General features: G+C 40.1%; 1 protein-coding gene across 5 annotated transcripts in view; it reads right to left on the bottom strand.

Moving 5' to 3' along the window:
* Mid1 (midline 1) overlaps positions 1-22,778 on the bottom strand; it is a 336,875-nt gene that overhangs the window by 104,120 nt on the left and 209,977 nt on the right. For 4 of the 5 annotated variants that reach the window (XM_075957452.1, XM_075957453.1, XM_075957454.1 and 1 more), the window contains exon 2: positions 1,232-1,947. In XM_075957452.1, the coding sequence (XP_075813567.1) occupies positions 1,232-1,891 (660 nt within the window). In that variant the 5' untranslated portion in view covers positions 1,892-1,947. Of the gene's footprint in view, positions 1-1,231; positions 1,948-13,829; positions 13,892-22,778 lie in introns of those variants that run through there. The other variant, XM_075957455.1, reaches the window with a different exon arrangement.

Below are 22,778 nucleotides of genomic sequence, written 5' to 3'. Positions count from 1 at the left end.
CTGACATTTAGAAGCAGAGATTCACTTTAGCCTGTCGACTTGCCTCAGTGTGTCAAGAAATCACAAGGTGGAATCCCAGATGTGGTTTCTTAATCCTCATAGTCGCAAAAGCAACCATGTAGCCCAAGTAAATACAAGTGCTCATTAGTATGAGGAGAAGGGAAAGGAACCATTTGTTAAAGGTGATGATATTCTCTGAGCGAGCAATAATACTCTCTGCACCATCTGATTCATTTTGTTTACTCAACAAGTTGCTATGTTTTTCCTGAAAGGAAGGACTTCAGTATATATTTACTTAGCGCTTTTAGATTATACTTCCTTTCCTTTTAATTAGTGTCTTGTGATCTAAAATTAGCTGATGAATATAATACCTCACTCAGATTCTCTCAGCTTAGTTTGCAGTAATTAGGCCCACCGTCAACTGAAGTTGAACAGACAACAGGGGATGATTTTGTTTTTATTTCTTCCCTGGTGATTTCTAACCTTATTTAGAGAGTGATTTTTTTTAAGTTACCATGTAACCATATTAATTACTATCCCCCAAGCTGGAGTTTGGATAATGTCCTACTAGAAGGAAGCAAAGTTCAGACAGTCTTGCCTGTAAAGTCACAAAATAAAAGAAGCTTATACTGTCAGGAACGCTCTCATGAAACGTGAGACTGTTAGAACATGATAGTTCACCAGTAAGCCGAATATCATTTACAAAAGGAGGTCACATGTCCTCTAAAATCCCACATTCTCTGCAGACATTCTTCCTTCTAGTCTTTTGTTTGTGCACTAACTAGACAAAGTTATAATGTGAGGAAATTACTTTTCCTGGATGAGTGAGGAAAATAAACGTCCATAAATGCTCACCAGATCGATTTTTATCTTCCCTCCCCCCTTTCTCACTCCTTCCCCTCGCCCATCTTCCTCTCTCTCTCTCTCTCCGCTCTTTTAAAGAACTGCATACATTGAAAATGATCCAGAGAAACGGCAAGGGTTGAAAAGGATCCAGATATTTCGAATTTGCCCTCACCTTGACAACACTAAAATTACAAGCAGCAGTCAACTTTTACAAGATACCCTCATTGTGTAACATTTATAGGCTGCCAAAAACATGCTACAACTAATCAGACAACAAAGGTGAAGAGCAAACCTTCCCCCGCCATGTAGCTAGCAGTGAATACACTTTTTATTTCCATGACATTTGCTGGCAGAAAGGGTTTGGCTTAAGGCAGATCGGACTAACCTTCAATTTGTCATAGCGCTCACTCAAAGCTGCCACCTGATGATCGCGGTGCCGCCCAACCAGTTTACACAAGGCACAGATTAACTGGTCATCGGTCACACAGTACATATTCACCTTCTCATCCTCATGCTCCAGGCACATCAGCCCCCGGATGTGTGAGTCCGGGATTGGCTCAATCAGACGATGGCCCGTAAAGGGCTTCTTGTTCGGGTGAGTGGCTTTCAGGCACTCATCGCAGTAGGACACTTCACAAGTGACACAGGTCTTCACAGCATCTTGGGCAGGATCCTGGTCACAGAATTGGCAGAGAACCTTCTCAGCAGAAGACATGGTGTTGCCGTCAAAGGCCCGCTCCCTGCGGGTCTCACTGGGAGAATTGGGCCCGCTCACAGAGGCTTTCTGAAACCTGTCAATGATGTTCTGGAGGGTGACGTTGCGCTTGAGCCCGTCTAGACCTCGCTGGCTGAGCGTGATGACATGCCGGCAGGTGGGGCACTGGAAGGCGCTGATGGACTCCACAGGCTCGTTGGTGGCACAGTGAGAGACCAGGATGCGGTGGGCACAGTTGAAGCAGAGGCTATGTGCGCAGGGCAGCAGGAGAGGGTCCTCAAACAGCTCCAGACAAATAGGGCAGGTCAGCTCCGACTCCAGTGTTTCCATCTTCAGGCAAAACTCTCTGGGGTCATCAGCAAAATCCAAGGAAGCTGATCAGCTAGCTGGAAACAGAATGTAAGATTGGATTAAGCATGAGGGGTCAGCCAGGGGAGGGGGGCTGTCAGCTTTGAATGCATCTCAGGATAATTCCAAACACAGGCCATGGAAGGGAAAAGATGCCTCTTTAACTGGGAGCAAATGATAAAACCAAACCAAACAACCCAGGAGCCTAGCATTTTCTCAAAGTTCTGATTGTTGAAAGTGGAAGCTTTCTTTTTCTTTGCTACTATTTATTGTTTTCTTTTTAAATGGTTTTCACAATTTTGGCTTTTAAAAGATCTAACTCCAACCTGAAAAGTAATTGAAGCTATAACTTCTATAACTGATATAAGATCAGAATAATTTTATGTCACAACCAAGTTTTACCTTTGGTTAAAATTAAAATAAAGAAACTACTGCTGATGAACGATAACCATTCACAACTTGGAATTTGTGAACTTGCATATTAATCTATATGCATTTTAAGAACTATCAGTTTGCAATAGCAGGTCAGGATTTTCAACTCTACAGATGTACTCACTAGAGATATGAGCCTTAAGTATATATGAACTCAAATGTATGCACTACAGTAGAAATAATGTTTAAGTTCAGGGCATCATTTAAAAACATGTATTTGCACAAAGATGATCATAGTAGAGGCAATATTTTTGGCATATTCTCATTATTCTTCTATTGCTTAATCCAGCAGTGGGATATGGGTGGCAGAGAAGAATAGAGAAAACTATCCAGGCATCATTTTGAAGGCTGTAATCCAATGACTAATATTATTAGATACATTTGATAAGTTTGAACAATGATAATTACAATTTAGAAAGCAATGTGGAAAGACTATTCAGAGACTGCTGAAGATTCCTGTGCAGGTCCACTTGGCCTAAACTATCCTATCTCAGGCTTGTCACTGTTGCCAGCAACAGGCCTGGCTGGCAGGAGGTCTTGTCTCATACTCACAGTCCTGCTGGCCCAGGCATGACCTCTGCCAGCTTTGTTGCTCCCCTCCAGGCCACCTTCGGGTGGCCCAGCTGAATGCGCCCCGTCCCATAAATACCTCACTGCTTTTGTGAACTCCTACCTCCCTTCCCTTCAAAGAATCCCACACAAGCACCAGTTCATTAGGGTGAGGAGGCCTCATACTCATTAGCAGGCCTGGGAACGAAGCCCCTTTGAACCTTCTCCCTCTCAGGGCCATTAGTAGAGGGCCGCAGAATGCTGCCTGGCATATCAGCTGTAGCCCAATGCAGCAGGCTGTGGGAGAACGGGGCATTTTACCAGGTCAGGAGGTTCAAATCACTCACAAGGGTAGAAAGTTCTCAGTTGGGGAAGGCTTCACTTCCAAAGCTGTGTTTAGTGATTCTGACAGTTAGTCCTTTGTGTTCACACCTCTGCTTCTTTGCAAAATTCAAGGTTTCTAGAATCATCTGACCTTGTATAAACGAAGAGCGCACACTGCTTTGGTGAAACACCATCACCTACCTCACTGCCAGTTGGGAGAAAATCAGTAAAGACTATAAAGTATGTCCTGGGCCTGTTAAACATTAGAAGAGCAAACTAGTAGCCGAGAAACAGTGACCAGTCACTCCCATTTACTACCTAATAAAGGAGTGGCTGCAATTTGCAATGCTGGCGCTTACTCATCTTCCAAAGGCTGCTCTTCTACACAACGTCTCCATCCCCACTCTGGCCCAGTCCATTGTTCCTGGAGATGCCGCTGAAGAAATCGAAAGGTTTTGCATATTAAGCAAGACTTTGATTAACTGTAGATAAAGAATTATCTCTGTGTCAAATTTCTGCTCCTTTACTACTGGAAGCATAAAAATCAAAAGGAAATTATAGGCCTGAAAAGAGCATAGGAAACTATGTTCCATTCTGTGATAGTTGCTGTTAATGTTTACGTTATTTACTTATTTAAATATATTCCTGTTTTACCTTCTTTTTTGAGACAGGGAGGCCTTGCTAGATATTACAGGTTGGTCATAAACTTGAAATATTCTTGCCTCGTGAGTGTTAGGATCATCAGAACAAACCACTATCAAAGAAGCACGCCACCCACCATGCACAGCCAATTATTTTCATTTAATTTTTATTTTCACATATTTATGTGGCATATGGTATAAATATAGCATATATATTTATACTATATTTATATAGTATTCCATACCATGCAGTATTATAAGCCAATACCTAAAAAGAAAGTGTGAAAATCTTTAATGTAGGCCCGTATTTCTATACGGTGTGGCACCCAGGCTCTGAAGCCATAGGCCCCACCTGAGGTGGTCACTTAGCCCTGCAGACAGGCTGTCACTGCCCTAACAAAGGGTCAGGGTGTTGTTGCTCCTTTCTTTGTAATTTGGAGGATGCCTGATAGAGATGCTAATTCAAACCTAGCTAGTTTACACAGCAGACAGGTAGTTGTGGATGGGACCGAAAGCCATTCACCTGGTTACCCACGAGACAGAATGCTAATGCTAAGTTAAGTTTTGGTATGAAGACTGTCTGGAGGATAAATGAGAGGAAATTCTTCAGGATGTGAACTCAGGACTTCATGAGGGACCACTGAGAATCTCCCTGCCGATAAAGCCATGTGAGTTGTGTCTTTATTCCCACGGCTCCATGCCAGTTCAGAGAGAGATAGTTTATGTTGGGGTCTGGTCGAGAGAAATAATTTATGGTCTGGGCTAGCACCAGACCCTAACCCTTTAAAAAAAAGTCAAAAAAATCCCCTGAAAGTGGGAATGGATACATTGTCAACAGTTAAAGCGCCTGTCATACAACTTGAAGACTGGAGCTCAGTTTCCCAGAAACCACATAAACACTAGGTGGGCATGGAGGCCACCTGGGAATCCATCTCCCAGAGAAAACTGGTTAGCCAGACTAGGCCTATAGAGCTCTGGCTTAATCATATGCTCGCACACATTAGCATGCCTACACACATGTGAATATACATACACACGCTGATGTACAGGGAACACAAGTTAAAAAAAACGAACTTTTTTAACTTATTAAAACTGAAAATAGCATGCCATGTGATCAGAAGTAAAATGAGGATGTCCGAGAGATTGGCATTCCCATGTTTCTTGTAACATTAGTCATAGTTGCCATGCTATGGGAACGACCTAAGTGTTTCTAAATGGATGACTAGATAAAGAAATGCGACACATACACACAGCGAAATAAGATTTGGTTACAAAGATGGAATTCTGTCATTTGTGGCAACATGCATGCAACCAAAGGACATTTTGGCAAGTGAAACAAGTTGGACAGGGAAAGATAAATATTGCGTGATGACTGTGTTTTTCATGGAAGTGTCAGATTCCATCCCACAGAGGTAGCATGGCAATTCCCAGGGGTGATTCCACTGTGCATCCAATGGAGATGCTGACATTTTATTTACCTGGTCAAGAGAAGGCTACTGTATGCTACGTATTAAGCTGGTCCCAAAAGAGAGAACCTTGTGCTGTCGTTGCTCCACCTCTATTATCATCTAAGCCATCATCGTCTAATACCTGGGCTATCACAAGACCTTTCTAAATACTTTGATCGCTTCTTCTCACTCTTGTCCTTCTCCTTATAGTCTAATCCCCGATCAGAAGCTAGAGAACCTGTTAAAACATGACAGATTCTGCCTTTCTTCTGTTCTTCCCTTTAGGGGCTTCCCATGTCAGTCAAAGGGAAATTCACCACAATAAAACCAGCACTAGAAAACAGACTCAGACAGTGAGCTCATTTCCTCCCACACTACTCCTTTTTTGTTCTGCTTGGGGCACATGGCTTCCTTGTCAATCCACAGATATGCCAAATGCATTCCATCTCTCACTCAGTATATACAGTCTTTGGAATCCACATGATTCTGGGCTCCACAGTCACCTTATCTGAACCCACATGAAACTAATTCCGCACCACTACCACCGTAACTACCCACCCATTCTAGAAGTCCTTCTTGCTTTACCTCAGTCTGTTGTACTCCATATATCTATTGGTAACATATTCCATTACTTTGTTTACTGATGTTTCCCTTTAATATCCCTAGAACTGGACAGTGTTTTATAGGAGCAGAGATTTTTTTTTCTCTTTGGAGGCTGTGTCACAAGTAGCTAGAATAGTGTCCAATGTACAATAAACTCAAACACTCATTGATTTCTTCAACTGTACTGGGCTGAAGTTGAATGAGTAAAATACAACTTTTTCCTTTAAGGGTCTGTCAAGCAGTAAAATAGAAGTCAGCAAGTTTTCTTTATAAATGGCAGGGCAATAATTTTTTTTGGGGGGGGGCATAGGGTATGTGTTGCAGAAATAATCATAAAGACACATAAAAGAATGTGCATAGCTAGGCTCTGAGATAGCTGCATTTTGACAAACAGATAATGAGCCAGAGCTGACCTACAGGTCTTAGCTTTAGAGGAGAGAGGAGGACACAAATGGCCAGAAAACAAAGGAAAATCAGCGGCAGAGAGGCCTGACCAGAATGCCAGATGTGTGACAAGAACAGCAAAGATGGAGGAGCCAGACATGGACAAGCGAGTACATGTTCCCTTGTTAACAGGAAATTCTTTGCAATGGGATTTCACCCTGACATCAGTGGAAATGATGTGAGTTCAGTGCTCGGGGCAATTCATGTAGGAATGATTTAATAGCAGCTGCTCAGATCTGAATCTTTTCCTTTTACTGCCAGAGTACTCAGCATGGTGCTTTGGGCAAATGTCTCCACTGTAAATAGTTAACTGAATTAAGTGCTGAGAAAAGAGCTAGATGTGATAAGTGAAGTTCAGCCAAATTTCTAAGTCCCTGGTTCACATAATTGCAAAAGGGAAGGGGTGCTTAGTTGATATCTACAATAAACTCTATTCTTCACTTTTATCCATAAGTTGCCACATATCTTCTTCATTACTCAATAACATCTACATATGCCATTCCCCTCTTCAAGAAATTGGCCGGTCCTATTTTCTACCATTTAAAAAATATCTAGAGAAATCAAAGTACTATTTATGTTTTATTAAAATATTAAAATCTTTACATGCACTTGGTCCTGGGGTAGGCTCAGGCAATGTTTAGCCCTTGCCTTGGTGCCTCAACAATTCATTAAGGAAGGAAAAAAATACCGGACAGTTAAGAGCACTTGCAGAGGACCTGGGTTCAATTCCCATAGCCTACATGGAAGTTCAAAAGTACATGTAACTCCAGTTTCAGGGACTCTAACGCCCTCCTCCGACACCCACAAGCACTAGTCATGAATGCAGTCCACAGATATATATGTATGTGTGTGTGTGTGTGTGTGTAACACTCACATATATAAAATAAATCTAAAAATGAAAAGAATATGTTGTGTAACATAGCTAAATAGGAAATCCAAAACAAGAATAATCTACTCTGTTCAAAAGGAAAAAGGGACAGGAAGGTTTCCTCAGGGTAAAGGATGAGGCAGCTTTCAAAAGTTGAGTAAGGTTCATTCACAAGATAGTGGGGGTCAGGTAGGATTTGTGCAACAAAAATGTTATCTTTCTTTTGTTTTCTGCCTAACCTTCACAGTTCACTTTCCGTATTTTTTAGCTAGCGTCTTTGAATTTATTACAATAGAAGGAAATCACATATGCACAGTATTGTCAGGAAATTCTATAGCTCAACATTTTTATGAATGGACTGATTAGTCTTTATTCTGGAGGAGGAGGGGATAATCATGGGAAAACCCTTTGCGCCAAACTGGGAATAGCAGTAATTCAGCATCTTTGCTTGCCTGAATGTAGTTGGTCTACTAGAATAGGGCAGAATAGTAAGCAAAGGAGGAGCTGACCAGATAATCAAACAAGTGTAGGACATTCACCATGCTGGATGTAAGCTGCCCGAGTGGCCCGGAGCATGAGTCCACAGATGGGCCCCACAATTCTAGCACTCATTCTAATCATGTCCAGAAGTAGGACAATCTTAGAATTAGGATAGTGACACATTTCAGTGAGACCTTGCATCCTTAGATGTCAGGCCTCTTCTCAGGAAACTCATTTACCAAAGAAAGCACTTCTCCACAATGAAAAGGAAGTAAATGAAGGCTTTGGTGGATAAAGATGTGGGTGGTTATCTGCCTCTTTCTTCTTCAGGTCTGGTCTTCTACTTCTGAATATCATTACAATTGCAATTCTCCTTCTCTAGTTGCTCTCTCTCTAACTGCTGCTGACTTCCTGTCCATAAAAGCCTCGAAGTGTTCTAAGTGTGGGTCCTTCCTTCCAGGAGGTAAGCCAGTGTACTCACTCGTTTCATGGTTACTTTCCAATGAAAGTTATTTCTAGGCTTGAACCTCAAAGCACCATTTTTTTCTGGCATTTCCGTTAAGAGTTGATCAACCTCAGCTTCATGGTCTATGACTGCTTCAGACTCAGAATGCAACCCCCTTGGAAGTTACTGACTTCCTTCCCCAACCTGTCTTTTCTGGAGGTGTCTCTTAAAGTGTTTCAATTGTCATATTCAAAAGTGAGAAATCTGCCACATTTTCTATTCCTTTCTCTCTAGAGAAAGCAGAGTATTGGCCCCAAAGATGACTATAAGCTACATCTTGGGACCTGTGTGTAATGTAAGGAACAGGAGAAAAGAGAAATTAAACTGGAAGATATAATTAAGGCTTGTGAACAGTTGATTCTGCAATAAAGGAATTAACTAGAACCATTCAAGAGACTCAAAAGAATCACAATACTTCTCAAAAGTGGAAGATGGTGGCTGGGTGGTGGTAGTGCATGCCTTTAATTCCAGCATTCAGGAGGTAGAGGCAGGAGGATCTCTGTGAGTTTAAGGTCACCATGGGCTACAAAGCAAGTCAAGACAGGCTCCAAAGCTACAAAGAGAAATCTTGTCTCGAAACATTAAAAAAAAATCAGGGTTCCCTGACCTGGGGGACGTCCAAGGACCGCCCACCTCCATCCAGGTCTAGTAAGGTGAGCATCCAAACTACCTAGGCTCCCCCAAAGCCAGTATGGAGAACCCTGATTGCTCTTCCGAGCTAATGAGGAAAGGGGACTTGATCGGCGGAGGGGGAGGGAAATGGGAGGCGGTGGCGGGGAGGAGGCAGAAATCTTTAATAAATAAATAAATTAAAAAAAATAAAATAAAAAAATCAGAGCGATGTGATGTGAGGAAGGCTCCTTTGAACACAATGGACAAGGCCACAAACCAAGAAACACTTTTTGCCTCTGGAAGTTGGTGACATAAGAATGAAAAGTGGATGATATCCCACAGCGCCCAGAAAGAAGCAGAACTCTGGATACTTTGATAAATAGGCAATTTATGCTTGATGTTAGACTTCTAAAACTATAAAATAATGGATTTGTGATGTTAAAAGCCCTTAGGTTTGTTACAATGTAACATAGCATCAGCACATAGCATCAGCAGAAACAAATACGTTCTTCCTCTCTAAAATTCAAATCATTGGGTAAGAAAGGTGTGCCAATTTGTCATAGCTCCCTGCTGATCCAGACACATTCTACTACATTTTTAGACCACTGCCTTCTCCTCCATAAAGAAAACTAACCGTCTTAATTTGATTTCCTTACTTAAATTCTATCTTATTTTTATTTGCTTGTATGCATTTGTCTATGTGTGGGTATATACACCTGAGTGCAAAAAGCCCTCAGAGGCCAGAAGAGGACATTGAAGTCTATGGAGCTGAAGTTATAGGCCTCTATAAGCTGCCTGAATGGGTGATGTGAACCAAACTTTGGTCCTCTAGAAGAGCCAGAAGTGATCGTAACTACTGTGCCGCCTCTCTAACTCCAAATACTACTTACTCCTGCTATTTCTTCCTTGAGTTTACTGCTTATAATCTGTTCCAAGAACTGCAGCTTTTTCATATCTTCTCTCTCCAAAGGATAAAACAGAGAAATTCCCGTGGTGCCCAACTATGACTCCTGTCTGGCATCTCATCTCCATTTTAAAAATCTTTACCAAGTTTCTACCTTTACTACCCCTCACTTCTTAAGTCACACGCCCAAGAAATGAGACCATTTACCACCATTTGCACTTGGCTTTTCTTTTTCTTCCTACATTAATAATTTTCCTTAAAGATCTTTTTTTTTTTTTTTGGTTTCATGTTAGTTTTTTTTATCTCTGTTTTGAGGGAGGGGATGTTGGATGAGAATGGAACCTTCCAGAGGCCCAAAGAGTCCTGGTCACTATTGTATTTGGCAACTTCATATTAAACAAGGAGGAACTGTTTAAAAACACAGCTGTAAACAATGTGACATGTACTAGATGTTTAAACTTAACAGTTACATAGTAACCCTTTAAGCTGAGAAACATAAACTGGCATAAACCCTATTCAACAAATCTCTAAACTATTTATTGAAAAATATTGTTTCCTCCTACACAAATGAGTAACAAAACCCGAAGTTTAATATGTGAATCATTCTATTATCTCAATATATTCTGAATCACTCAGGCATAATCCAGGTATGCATGAGTTTAGGCATATGAGGACACCACATACACACACACACACACACACACACACACAAGCTTCCTATGAAGAAAGCATTCATAGTCTCAAATGCAGGCTTCTTCAGGATGTGCGACTTGAACGAAATTGCCACCACACCCTTACAGGGGATAAAACCTGAATGCAAGAGTTCACACCTCATAGAGTCAAGGAAAATGAATTAACAAAGGAATAAAAAGCTAGTGGAAGTGGGGAGGGCTGAGGTACAGGGTGATGGTTCAAGTGATCTAGTGACCTGAGCAGAAAAAATCACTTCCTTGCTTCCTGTAGCTTCCAGGTTTCTTCATACTAAGGCATTTTTATATTTATATTCATTCCAGGAGAACTTTCCTGGGGTCATTCCAGGAGAACTTTCCTGGGGTGGGGTATTGTCTTTGTTTATGGCATAGCCTATAGGAGAAAACAAAGGGAAGGAGAAAATTTCCAATACAAGAGGCATGGCACAGGGACCTCAGCTGTAGGGCTTGTCTTTAGAAAAGAGGTTTGGGGAAACCCAGGATAGGTACTCTTAAGGAACAACCCATGGGCTTCTGCCTATTGGACTCATCTTTTTTTTTCTAACTCTCCTAGGAAGTCAATGCAGACAAAACATATAAGCTGCAAGTCTATGTTGTTAAATCCCTTGCTGTCATCTTGTTCTGTGTTAGAATTTCACAATGGTAGTCTGGGAAGCCTCCCAGGAATGCTATTTTCATACAGTTAGCATATGCTTGACCTTGAAGAAACATCTAGTATTCCATTAAGACAGCATTCATTGCAAGCTTTAATTCATGATCAAACTCAGCAGGCAAGCATTCTTGTTCAGACATCCAGACCATGCAACTTTCACTTTCATACTCAAAAGTTGAACTGCAAGTGCTGGGAAGATGGCTTAGTGTGTAAAGGAAGGCAGGCACCCACTGCCAAACTTGAAGACTCGGCTCTGATCCTCAGAATCTGCATGCTGAAATAGAGAACTGACTCTCACAAGTTGTTCTCTGACCTCCATGGACATGCCAGAGCATGCAGGTGTGCACTTGTATACACACACACACACACACACACACACACACACACACACACACACCACAAGCAAGCTTGTGCAAATGCACAAATAAACAGATGTCATCTTAAATTCTAATTTTAAAAAAGAATCAGATTAAGAATTAGGTATCGCAGAGAAGCTGTATCCTTTACCCACCTGCCCATATTCTGTGTTCTGTTTGCACACTGCATAAAACATAATTATTGTTCTCATTTGGAAACTAGAAAGAAGATCACACATGCAATGCATGAATAATTTCACTCTCAGTCTCTCACTGAACAGCTCTGAATATCATCAAAATCAGGCAAACTGGGAGGGTCAAGGAACAAACTGTAAAAACCACCTTTGGGTTACTTGTGATTGATTGTCAATAGCAAATGTTTCCCACCCACTTCCTAGATGATTCATTCACAAGGTACTCCATGTGGTTTTAGTCCAAATATCCTTTAGACTATGGAAACTCACATGTACATTTACCAAAATACAATCCAGATAACAAAAGCTTTAACACACGGTTCTCAACCTTCCTAATGCTGCGAAACTTTAATACAGCTCCTCATACTGCACTGACCCCCCAACAATAAATTATTTTTGTTGTTATTTCAAAAATGCAATTTTCCTACTATTATGAATGTAAATATTTTTGGATATAGAGTACTGTTAAAAGAGTCTAGACACACAGATTGAGAATTGTAGCTTTAACACAACATCAAGCTACATCAAGACACATATAATTGGTTTCACAAAGGTTAGCTCCTAAAAGAACTGTGAGCAACAAACATCACTAAAAATGGCACGAATAAATTGTATTATTTATCTCAAAATCATGTTCCGTATCTCTTATCTCCATCACCTGGGAGAACCTAAAAGTAAGTTGACTTACTTGAGGTTAAGCTTTGGGTATGGCGTCATTCTCATTATAGAACTATAGGTACTATATCTTTTGAAGAACATGAAATGGTGTTCTTATCGATCAGCAGAATACAAACTTTGAAAGCCTCAAAACGATTTATGGGAAACACAGAATCAACCCAAGTATGTGAAATTGCAACAGGCTGAGCTGAGAAAGAAGCTGCTTTCATCCATAGGAGCACAATTTCCTAACTCAGGAAAGAATATAATAACTTCATTAAAAACTGGCTCCCATATGCAAGATGAACTCACTACAAATACAAATTTTAAATGACATAATACAAGAACACAACATCTGCATATTCAACTATGTAGCTTAGTATTTAACGTTCAGTTAATAATCAACACACTACTCAAGGCTACTTTAGTGATTATCACCCTCTCGGGGGAGGCAAAAACGACAATAAAATGGGGCTTTGTGGAAAGAGAGGAGATTCCCTTGGCTTTAAAGTCATTTTGGAAGTCTGGGAATGGGACCTACAGTATTTAGCAATTTCACACTCTTGTTATGACAGAGAACAGTACAGAGACAAAATAGATTTTCTAATATAAATACTGCATTGAGTAGGAACTTGTGGGAGAAGTTTGATCCAGTCACATTCATCAAGTAATGCACGTTACTCTACAATTACAGCATCACTACATGTAACCTTCACGTGTCAGCACATCCAAATTCATTTAATTGGCAACAGACAAGTATGAATTGCTGCCAAACAAATTGGAGGAATCCAGGGGGACTGAACTGACTAAAGCAAAAACGACACGCAGATAAGCACCAAGATGCTAGCCTTGAGTTTTTAAACCATCAATTAGAACATTCGAACAACTTAAAATTTATTGTTTGTTTTAGTTAGGATAAATCAAGTTGCAAATGGAATTTTGCCTGACATGAGAACTAGGGAAGACAATGTCATCAAACACTCACCTGGTGGAATTCATACAAATCAAATCAAACTATTAAGCAGCCCTTTTTGCGTCTTTCCACATCTGCCTGTAACACATGCACTTTTAGTAATTGGATCTCAAGGACATTCTTTAAAATAATCACACACTTGCCTGACCATGCAACCTGATTAATAATGAATGAACATTCCTGAAAAGAATCATTTGGAATCATGGCAGATGTCTGTGGGGATATGAAGGTTTTAATGATCAAAATTAAGGGGAAATGGGAGCTGGGTCACACAGTCTGGTTATTGTAATTGAAACCCAGTCTTCCAAATTTACTTAACAGAATGCTTAAATATTCCTGGAAGTTCATCCACACACACAGGCAAGCAAAAGACACTCATGGCAATGAAAAAGAGCAATCCCTGTGTCACTGTCTCAACAGTTAAGAAAAGCCCTAGAAAGCCTCAATCATGCAATGCATTCCTAGAAGCCTGGGAAACAGGCTGAAAGCAGAAACTCCTACACTGGTACTTAAGAGTCCTTAGAGCACCACTCAAGGTTCTGACAAACAGATCCCCTTGAATACCCACCAACGGACTGCACACTAGTTCTTTTTGAAGAAACATCGCTGTAGGTAGAGGATGGGGCTCCACAAAATGATAGACAGGCCACTGAGACCAGGTAGTGGATGGCAGGCAGAGCTGGAGCAGTCCTGTGTGTGTCTGTGAGAGAGTCGACAGTGAAACACAACAGGAAAGTCGGTCCAACAATTCCAGGAAGGCCAGCTCCACCTCATCCACTCCGCCAGGGTTGCCTGAGTTGAAGAATCAACTGCCTTTTCCACGGTTCCCACTGTGACTTCCCTGTCCCCTATCCCAGTCAGTGTTCAGCTGAAATAAAATGGAAAGGCAGTTCAGGTCAGGCTAACACCCACTGCCTGGCCCAGAAGCAAGATGACTTAACACTGAGATCAGCCCTCTTCCTGCTTTTCAGGGACCCGAGGTGGCTCAGATAACTGGAAGGATGGTATCTGAAGCCAGAGGCAGAACATCAGCTCTCCATGCTACGATCCGGAACTATCCTTCACAGCTTGGGGGTTCAGAAACTCACACTTCCCACACCTTGGGTCCTTTTAACACCCAACTGAGCACATTCTTTCACTATGCTCTGAGTGGTGGTTTCTTTGTTTTAAAAATGTTCATTATTTTGTTTCTTTAGTCTCACAATTCAAGTTTAATTTCTGAAAGAAGTTAGGGCTTTTTCCTTTTTTTTTTTGAGATAATATTTCTGTAGCTTTGGAGCCTGTCCTGGAACTAGCTCTTGTAGACCAGGTTGGCCTCGAATTCACAGAGATCTGCCTGCCTCTGCTTCCCGAGTGCTGGGTTAAAGGTACAGTAAGTCATTCATATTTTCTTCTTAAAAGACCTTTACATTATGCGGATTACCTTAATATACAACTACGAGCATACAAGTGCATAAACTACAAATATTCAACTATGCACGAACACATATGTATAAATTATACACATCTATCATACATATGCACACATAAGCACCCCCAAAGAATCCTATATGTAAACAGTCTTCTCTGGGTTTCCATGGAGAGTGTTTTTAGAGCACCCCCACTAAAAATATAGATGCTTAAGTTTCTTATACAAAATGGTATGTCATTTGCATTAATAAATATCCTCTCACATATTTAAAATCACCTCAGATTACATGCAATACCTAACACAATGCTATGGTGAATTATCTCAGAGAAAGTGACAAGAGGAGTCTGTACATGTTAAGTGTAGACAAAACATTTTTCACATGTTTTACATCTGAACTGTGTTGAATCTAGGCATTTAGTACTCACAGAAGGTTGATTTCATATGCATTTAATATACTCTATATAAATCTAATACCATATGTATATACAGGCTACAAAAGTGTATAATTTGCCCCCAAACTTGATTTCGCTCTCCATAATTGGTCTCCCAAATGGCAACAAAGGGTGCGCTGAGAATGGAAAGTAATCATTTAAAATGTGATTATCTGAAGAAAGGGAAGTAGATTTTCTGAGAGCAAAAAGAAAATTGTCCTGCACTGCAGTTATTTGAAGGATGTGGCTTATCACTATACAAGACAAGAAACTGCAACTAAAGTACTTCACCAGGAAAGTGTGAAAACAATTCTGCATGATTCAGTTTATCCTGTAGACAGTTGGGCTCCACCAAAGGTATATAGGGAGCATGCAAGATAAAGGGGAAGCAGGGGGCTTACTCTGACTATACAGTGTGCAAGATTTTATAACACTACAATACTTCATGGTGGACCAGAACATACTTCATAGGACACAAAAATGCATAGTTAGATATTCTGGGTTTACATTTTTTTAAATCATAATTTTATTTATCTATTAACCATACAGTTTTAAAATAGAGATGATTTCCTTAAGACATCCATGTAATCCACCAAAGACACACATGTTTGTTATCAAATAGAAAGTTAAATAACTTTGAATCAAAGATTTTTAAAATAGCTTTTGTGAACCTAACATTAACGTTGTTAACATTTGTGAGACAGGTTTAATTTGTCTATATTCTGGCACAGTGCTGGGAAAATCAGCCTGAATAGCTCAAGTTGAAACATCAGGAAACAAAGCGTTTACTCCACCCATAAAAAGACAATGATAAACAACAACAAAGCTTTTTATAATCTTTTTTAAGTTCATAGCTTGTTGGCCTTTAGTTGAGATTTCTAACAATCAGAGGGTCTCAAATATTTCATGTTTTCTATATTGTAGTTAATTTTAAGGAACAAAGCATCCTGGTTGTTTTCTTCTTTTCCTTTAAAAACAAACCTAGTCTTACTTTGAAATCTAGGCCGGTTTGGAATTTATGATCTTAATCCTTCAGTCTCCAAACACTAGGATCATAGGTGACTGTCATCAATCTGGCTAAACCAATTTGTTTTTAAAGCAAATTGAATATATTTTATATTACACTGAAAATGACTGGTGTTTCCTACTCTACACTTTTCTGGCTATCATATAAGAATTTGGGTCTGACAACAGTGATAGGCTACAAAAAAAGAAAAAAGAAGACAAGGAGGATATGTCTCAACTGCTCTCCTAGCAGGAGATCTAAGATTGATTCTTCAGGTGAGTGGACCCACATCATGGTGGTGGCAGAAACCGAAGCTACTAATTTCTTTTAAATGAAAAGATCATAATGCTGCCTTCTTAAGTGCTTTTCCATGCATATTTATATTTTGATATGCATTTATGATGTATTCATAAATCTCTAAGTCTATAAAATCCTGCACATATATATAATGAAATCATTATTTGTGTATGTGTATACAAATACATATATAAATTCACACACACAGGCATAATCATAAACATCTTTTGAAAATTACTTGAATTTGTTAATAGCTTTTATTCTCTCTAAGTCTCTTCATTTGTTCATCCCCATTACATTACAGTTTCTGTGCAAAGATGGAAACCTGTAGGTAATGTTTATTTATCTAAAAATACCACCCAGCTCAATCTATCAAAGGTTGCTTGGAAATTAGTATGATGGTATGAGAGATGTATTCTCTTGAAGACACTTGAACCAGATTTTTGCTAGCAAAAGACAATTGATTCCTTGAAGTTGTCTTCTGACCACCGCCTGCGTGCCATATGCATGTGCACAAGCACACACACACACACACACACACGCACGCACACACACACACACATAGAGTAATTATAAAAAAGAAAACCGCTTCACCCCCTCAACTTCAAAGTTAGCCACACACAAAATCCTCCTACTCCCAATCTCCTGAAGTTACTTTGTGATCTTAAAAAATAAAAAAAAAAAAAAACCCTAACCTTCATCCCCAACTCCTGGTTAACTATTATAAACATTTCCTGTGATCACTGAAGCCCTACAGTCAAAGGATAGAGTTCCCCCTCCCCGCACCCCTCCACTTTTAACGCAACCAAAAGAGGAGTGATTCTTTTGTTCTCAATTGTTATTGTAAAGCACCACATGAAAGACTGGGAACGATGGGAACATGGCAATGAAAAGGACAACAGCTCTGACGGATAAAAACAGGATATTAAGAACAGTATCAGGACTGTCTGTACAGAACAAAGGCAAAAGGGAAGCTTCTCAGAGAAACTCGAGCAAAACCACTTTTTGCTACATTGAAATGGCAATGAATAAACTGTAATTTTTCCAGGGAACATGGATGTTTGCAACTGGGGAAAAATGGGTTACCATTAAAAGACCCACATAGACATGCAATATAAAGTATTATAAAATTAAAACTCTCTCCAAGTCTCATCAAATCTCCCTATTTCCATATTCTATTTCCCAAAATTTTTAGATCTATGTTTTATCCTATATAAAATGAGATGCTGCCTTTACTAAATAACTGACAGTTACAGAAATTGAATTTTATTTACTACAGGAAAAAAAGAAGAAAGACTGTCTCTTCACAGACTGCTCTTAACTTTGGGTATGTGTTTCTGTCTCTCTCTCTCTCTCTCTCTCTCTCTCTCTCTCTCTCTCTCTCTGTGTGTGTGTGTGTGTGTGTGTGTGTGTGTGTATGTATAAGAGTATGTATACATGAGCATATGATTATATGCACACATGTGTGGGAGTGCATGTGGAGGACAGAGATTAATGTTAGTTATTTTCTCTACCTTATTTAATTCTTTTTTTTTGTAAATGTCTCTTGCCAGACATGGAGATCACTGCTTTAGCTAGACTAGATGGCCATTTCGCTCCAAGGATCCACTTGTCTTTGCCTCCCCAGCACTGGGATTTTATAGATGATTTTTTATGTGGTTTCTGGGGATCCAAACTCAGGTCACCACGCTTACACAACAAGGATTTTGACTGCTGAGCTGTCTCCTCAGCCCCTTAACTTAAACTTTAAACATACCCTTTTAGAACTCCCAGGGAAACCATGTAATGAGCACTGTGTAGAGAAACAATCAAAGCAACTAATACAGTATATTGGTTTTGTCAAATCAAAGTGCTGCAAACTCTCCGAAAGCTGTCAGTGTGATGAGTCATTTAATAAGGCATAATGCAAGTTCATCTAGCTTATCAAACTTAACATATTACTCATTATTAATAGCTCTGCAGTTTCTAAGCTTAGTGAGCTCTGAAAAGTAAGTACTATATTTTGCATGGCATTAGAAATTTCCATCTTTTTGCTCTTTCTAGATTCTGCTGTTGCTCTCCTTGTTTCTCTTGTCCTCTCTGTCCTTTCTATTTCAGATGACTGATAAACTGTTCTATCTCTGGTGTACTGTCAAGAAAACTTAGGGCTAAACCTTGAACTTAGAAGGCCCAACTGCCCTTTGTCTACTTTTGAGCCAATCCCATCAATGCAATACCATACAAAAGGATGTACAGCTTGAAAGCAGATAATACTGAGTTCAGGCCTGGACTTTGACATTTCCTTGCAAAGGCAGATAAGGACCTGATACCCTATGTCTCTCAAACTCACAGACACTCTCCATATCTTATACACAGTTTCCTTCTTTGTAAATGAGGATGAGAGAAATTTCACACTCCCTTGAGGATCAAGTGAGGCCAGGTTTCCAAAGTGCCAGGCAAAATTGTCATTTTCTTGTCCTTTGTCCCCTCTTGTCCTGAATTACCTCTTCACTAAATAGTTTCATTATCTGGATTTATTTTGATTTTAGGAAGCAGGAAGGATATCCATCCATTTAGTTATTTCACAGTGTTCATGGAATATCTTATGTGAAGGGACACTATAAGACTAGTAATCTGACTTAACATTTCTTCTTTAAAACAATTGACTTATTCATTTGATTATTGTGTGTGCTTATGCCAAAGGGGGAAGGGGTAGTTTAAGGAAGATAGAAGCAGTTGTTGTATCACCTGGAACTAAAGTTATAGGCACGTGTCAGCTGTCAGATGTGGGGTCAGAGATCGAAATTTGGGTCCTCTGGAAAAGAAGCAAGTGTTCTTAACATCTTGCTAGCCTCTAAGCTAGCATTTCTGTTTTAACAAGAATGACTATTTAATGATTGTTTTGTTATGGGGACAATCTTGTATACTTCCTAGACTTCAGTAGAATTCTTTGGTCATAACCATGGTGTCTCCCACAAAGATCATGAGGCTGCGTTCTCTGCTTCCCACTGAGTCACTTTGCCCTCTGTGAATCATCTGCTAGAGCAGGGAGTTCTCAACCTACCTAATGCCGTGGCCCTTTAATGCAGTTCCTCACGTTGTGTGACCCTCAACCATAAAATTATTTTCATTGCTACTTCATAACTGTAAATTTGCTTCAGTTATGAATCATAATATAAATCCGTGTATTATGATGCTCTTAGATGACCCCTGTGAAAGGGTCATTCAAGTCCCAGAGGGGTCGTGGCATTACATTGCAGGAAACAAGAGACCCTGACATGGATATTGTACAGGAACATTGTAAGAGCAGAGAAATGTGAGATTTTTTTTCTCTTTATAAACTAATCTGTCAACTTGCAGGTTACGTGGATGCTGACAGAAAGCATAAGAGTCTTGAATTCGAGATGAAAAATTGTTTTCAAAGCACAGCAAATGGTTTTGTTTTTCTTTGTCCTCCTACAAGAGTCACCCATTGTACCTGGTGCACACAGCCGGTTAAACCACAGCTCAGCAACCCAAAGCTTAAGAAATCTGGATCTTGTATTGTGGACTGTAAGAATGCCTCCCCAGCCTTAGAGGAAGATAACCATCTCTATTCTGAGAGACTTTCTGCTACTATACAGTCATCCCTAGAAACAGTCCAGAGCAAAGACAATTAATCATCCTACTCCCAAGAGCTGCAAAACTCTGAGCGATCTGTGGAAAGCTACTGGTCAACACACAGTTTCTGTCCCCACTTGTGGGTCCGACTAACAGTGGCAAATAGAATTCAGGTCACCTGTGGGCTTTCTAGCAATTACAATAGAGGCAGACTGTCACCTGGCATTGAATGATCATTAAGCCAAGGAAGTCCAGAGGTAAAATAAGTTTGCAAGGAGGCAATGAGGTTTTTACCACCAGCGTCAACCTCATTATCACACCACACTTTAGAGTAAGCTGTAACTACAGGAAAACTAGCATAGATCAAGGAAGTCCTACTTACAGATTTTGCCCAGATAATCAAAAGCTGCTAGAAAAAAAGAAAGAGAGAGAGAGAGAGAGAGAGAGAGAGAGAGAGAGAGAGAGAGAGAGAGAAAACACGAACATCATGGTTTCAGATAAGCCTGGATCTCACCTGAAACATCAGCTCTCTGTTCCATATCAAAGTGGTTTAAATAAGATGGGAAAGAGGGCTGCGGAAATGGTTAAGTGGGTGGGAGCGCTTGCTACGCAGAGAGCATGGGTTCAAAGTTCTGGCATTCACTCAATAACTACACCTGGCCATAAATGCTTGTCATCGCATGATTTCAGGTGGAGACAAAGAGATCCCTGGAGTTCAGTGGCCTGCCAGCCAGGCTAGCTGAAACAGCAAGCTTCAGGTTCAGTAAGAATCTTGATTTCAAAAAATAAGGTTGAAACGGGCAGAAGAAGACACCTAAGACTTTTTTCCTCTGGCTTCTGCATGCATGTGTATGGGAACACATAACCACACACATATACCATACACAAATGTCTGGGAGACCTGTAAACAACAATTTTTAATTGTAAGCTTACTTATTTTGTAATGAAAAAGAAGATAAAAGAGATAAAAGTCAGTTCTTTTATTCCACAGGAATTTGGATTGATTTTTTTTTTTTGTTTTTTTTTTTTTTTTTTTTTTTGTCTTGCCACCTGCCAGAAGCAACTCTAAGCACTAGCAACATAGTGGTAAATATGGGAACAAAGGTCTGCTCTTAGAGAACTTAGATTTTAATAAATGAAATAGAAAACAAGTATCTGGGGAAAGTCATTCTAAAGACTCATATATAAAATGAAAGAAGTTAAAGGGATAGCATAACAAAGTTGGCAGGTATACGTAGACTATTTTAGAAAAAGGGATATTTCAACTCATATCTGTATAGTCTTTCTTGACATTCTGGCTTCCCCCACCAATAAACAAGCAAAAATATCTTAACGTTAGATTTGATTGGATATATTTAAAGTGGTATGACCATAGATGTATTTTAATTTTAGTATACAACTTTGCAGCATTTAGGCAGAGAGATATAATTTCATCTCTTCAATTATTAAATGTTTAGTTTTCAGATATAAAGTATAGATTTCTTTCTCAAGGGTACTAAAGTCCAGCCTTTACAATCTATTGTTTGATATAATTTCAGCAATGTGATTTGACAGGATGACCCAGGGATTCAGTGGGCAAGGAAAGCAGAAAGCACCGTGTCTTGGGCCAGTTTGTCTTGCTATAAGAAAGGGACTGGCTGGCTATGGAATAAAGAATAGAAATGTATTTTTCACAGCTCTGAAGCATATGCTGTGGAGTTCAAGATCAAGATGTAAGCAGTGGAGGACCCTAGCTCTCTGTTTTCAAGATTGTTCCTTGAAGCCTATGTCTTCCAGAAGAGAGGAATGATGTGTCCTTAGATAACAGAGAACAAAGGGCCAAACCCACTGCTGCCAGGCCCCCTTTGAACACCAGAACACCTCTCAACATTACTGTGTTGGGAATTAAATTTCCAGCCTGTGAATTTTGTAGACACACCACACCATGTAGCACTCGGAGTTAGCTGGATGTGTGCTTGATCTTAGGATGTTAACTCAAATTTGAATATAACAGTGGCCATATAGTTACAGTTATAGGGAAGGGAAATGCAGAAAGTGGGGGGAATGCTGGAGGAAATGAATATCTGTGACAAGAACCTCAAGGTTCGTGAATGTCAAAGATGTGTTACAACTGGAAGGTCCTGTTGTCTGACAGGTTCTGTTAGTATCTGATTGGCAGCGGGAACAATGACAAATAACATCTGCAAATAAATTTCCTTCCTGGTTAGGCAAAATTGTAACCAAGCTTGGATCATGGGTTTTGGAGACCATCTTCGTAGGAATCAACCAGAAGGAATGAGATCACAAAGGCTTCATTAAGGGAGGAAATGGGTTGCTACTGCGTCAACAGTATAGGCCTTCAGAATACTTGGGAAAGTTGAGTAACATTCTGCTCCTCTTTCATACTGAAGGAAGCAACAAGGTTTATTTCTTTTTTTTTCTCTTTTTTTTTTTTGGTGTGTATGTGTGTGTGTGGTATGTATGAATATGTGTGTGTGTGTGTGTGTGTGTGTGTGTGTGTCTGTGTTCACCTGTGTGTGGGTACACATAAATGTGTAGGTGTGTGTGTGTGTGCATGTGTGTGCATGGGTAAGCCAGGCTCTGATGTCAGTTGTCTTCCTAGATTGCTCTCTACTTTGATTATTGAGGGTTGCTCACTGAACTCCAGTTCACCAGTCAGCTACATTAATTGGTCAGGCCGCATTGTCTGAGGAGCGCCCCCCTCCCCGACCAGTTCTGCCAGTTCTACCTTACTTGCTGCTTTTTTGTGGGATCTGCTGTCCTCATGCTCTCAAGCCAAGCATTGTACCCAGT

This window comes from Microtus pennsylvanicus, chromosome X (genome assembly GCF_037038515.1).
Source record: "Microtus pennsylvanicus isolate mMicPen1 chromosome X, mMicPen1.hap1, whole genome shotgun sequence".
In the NCBI taxonomy this organism is placed as follows: Eukaryota; Metazoa; Chordata; class Mammalia; order Rodentia; family Cricetidae; genus Microtus; species Microtus pennsylvanicus.
This window is presented reverse-complemented; position numbering and strand designations above follow the sequence as displayed.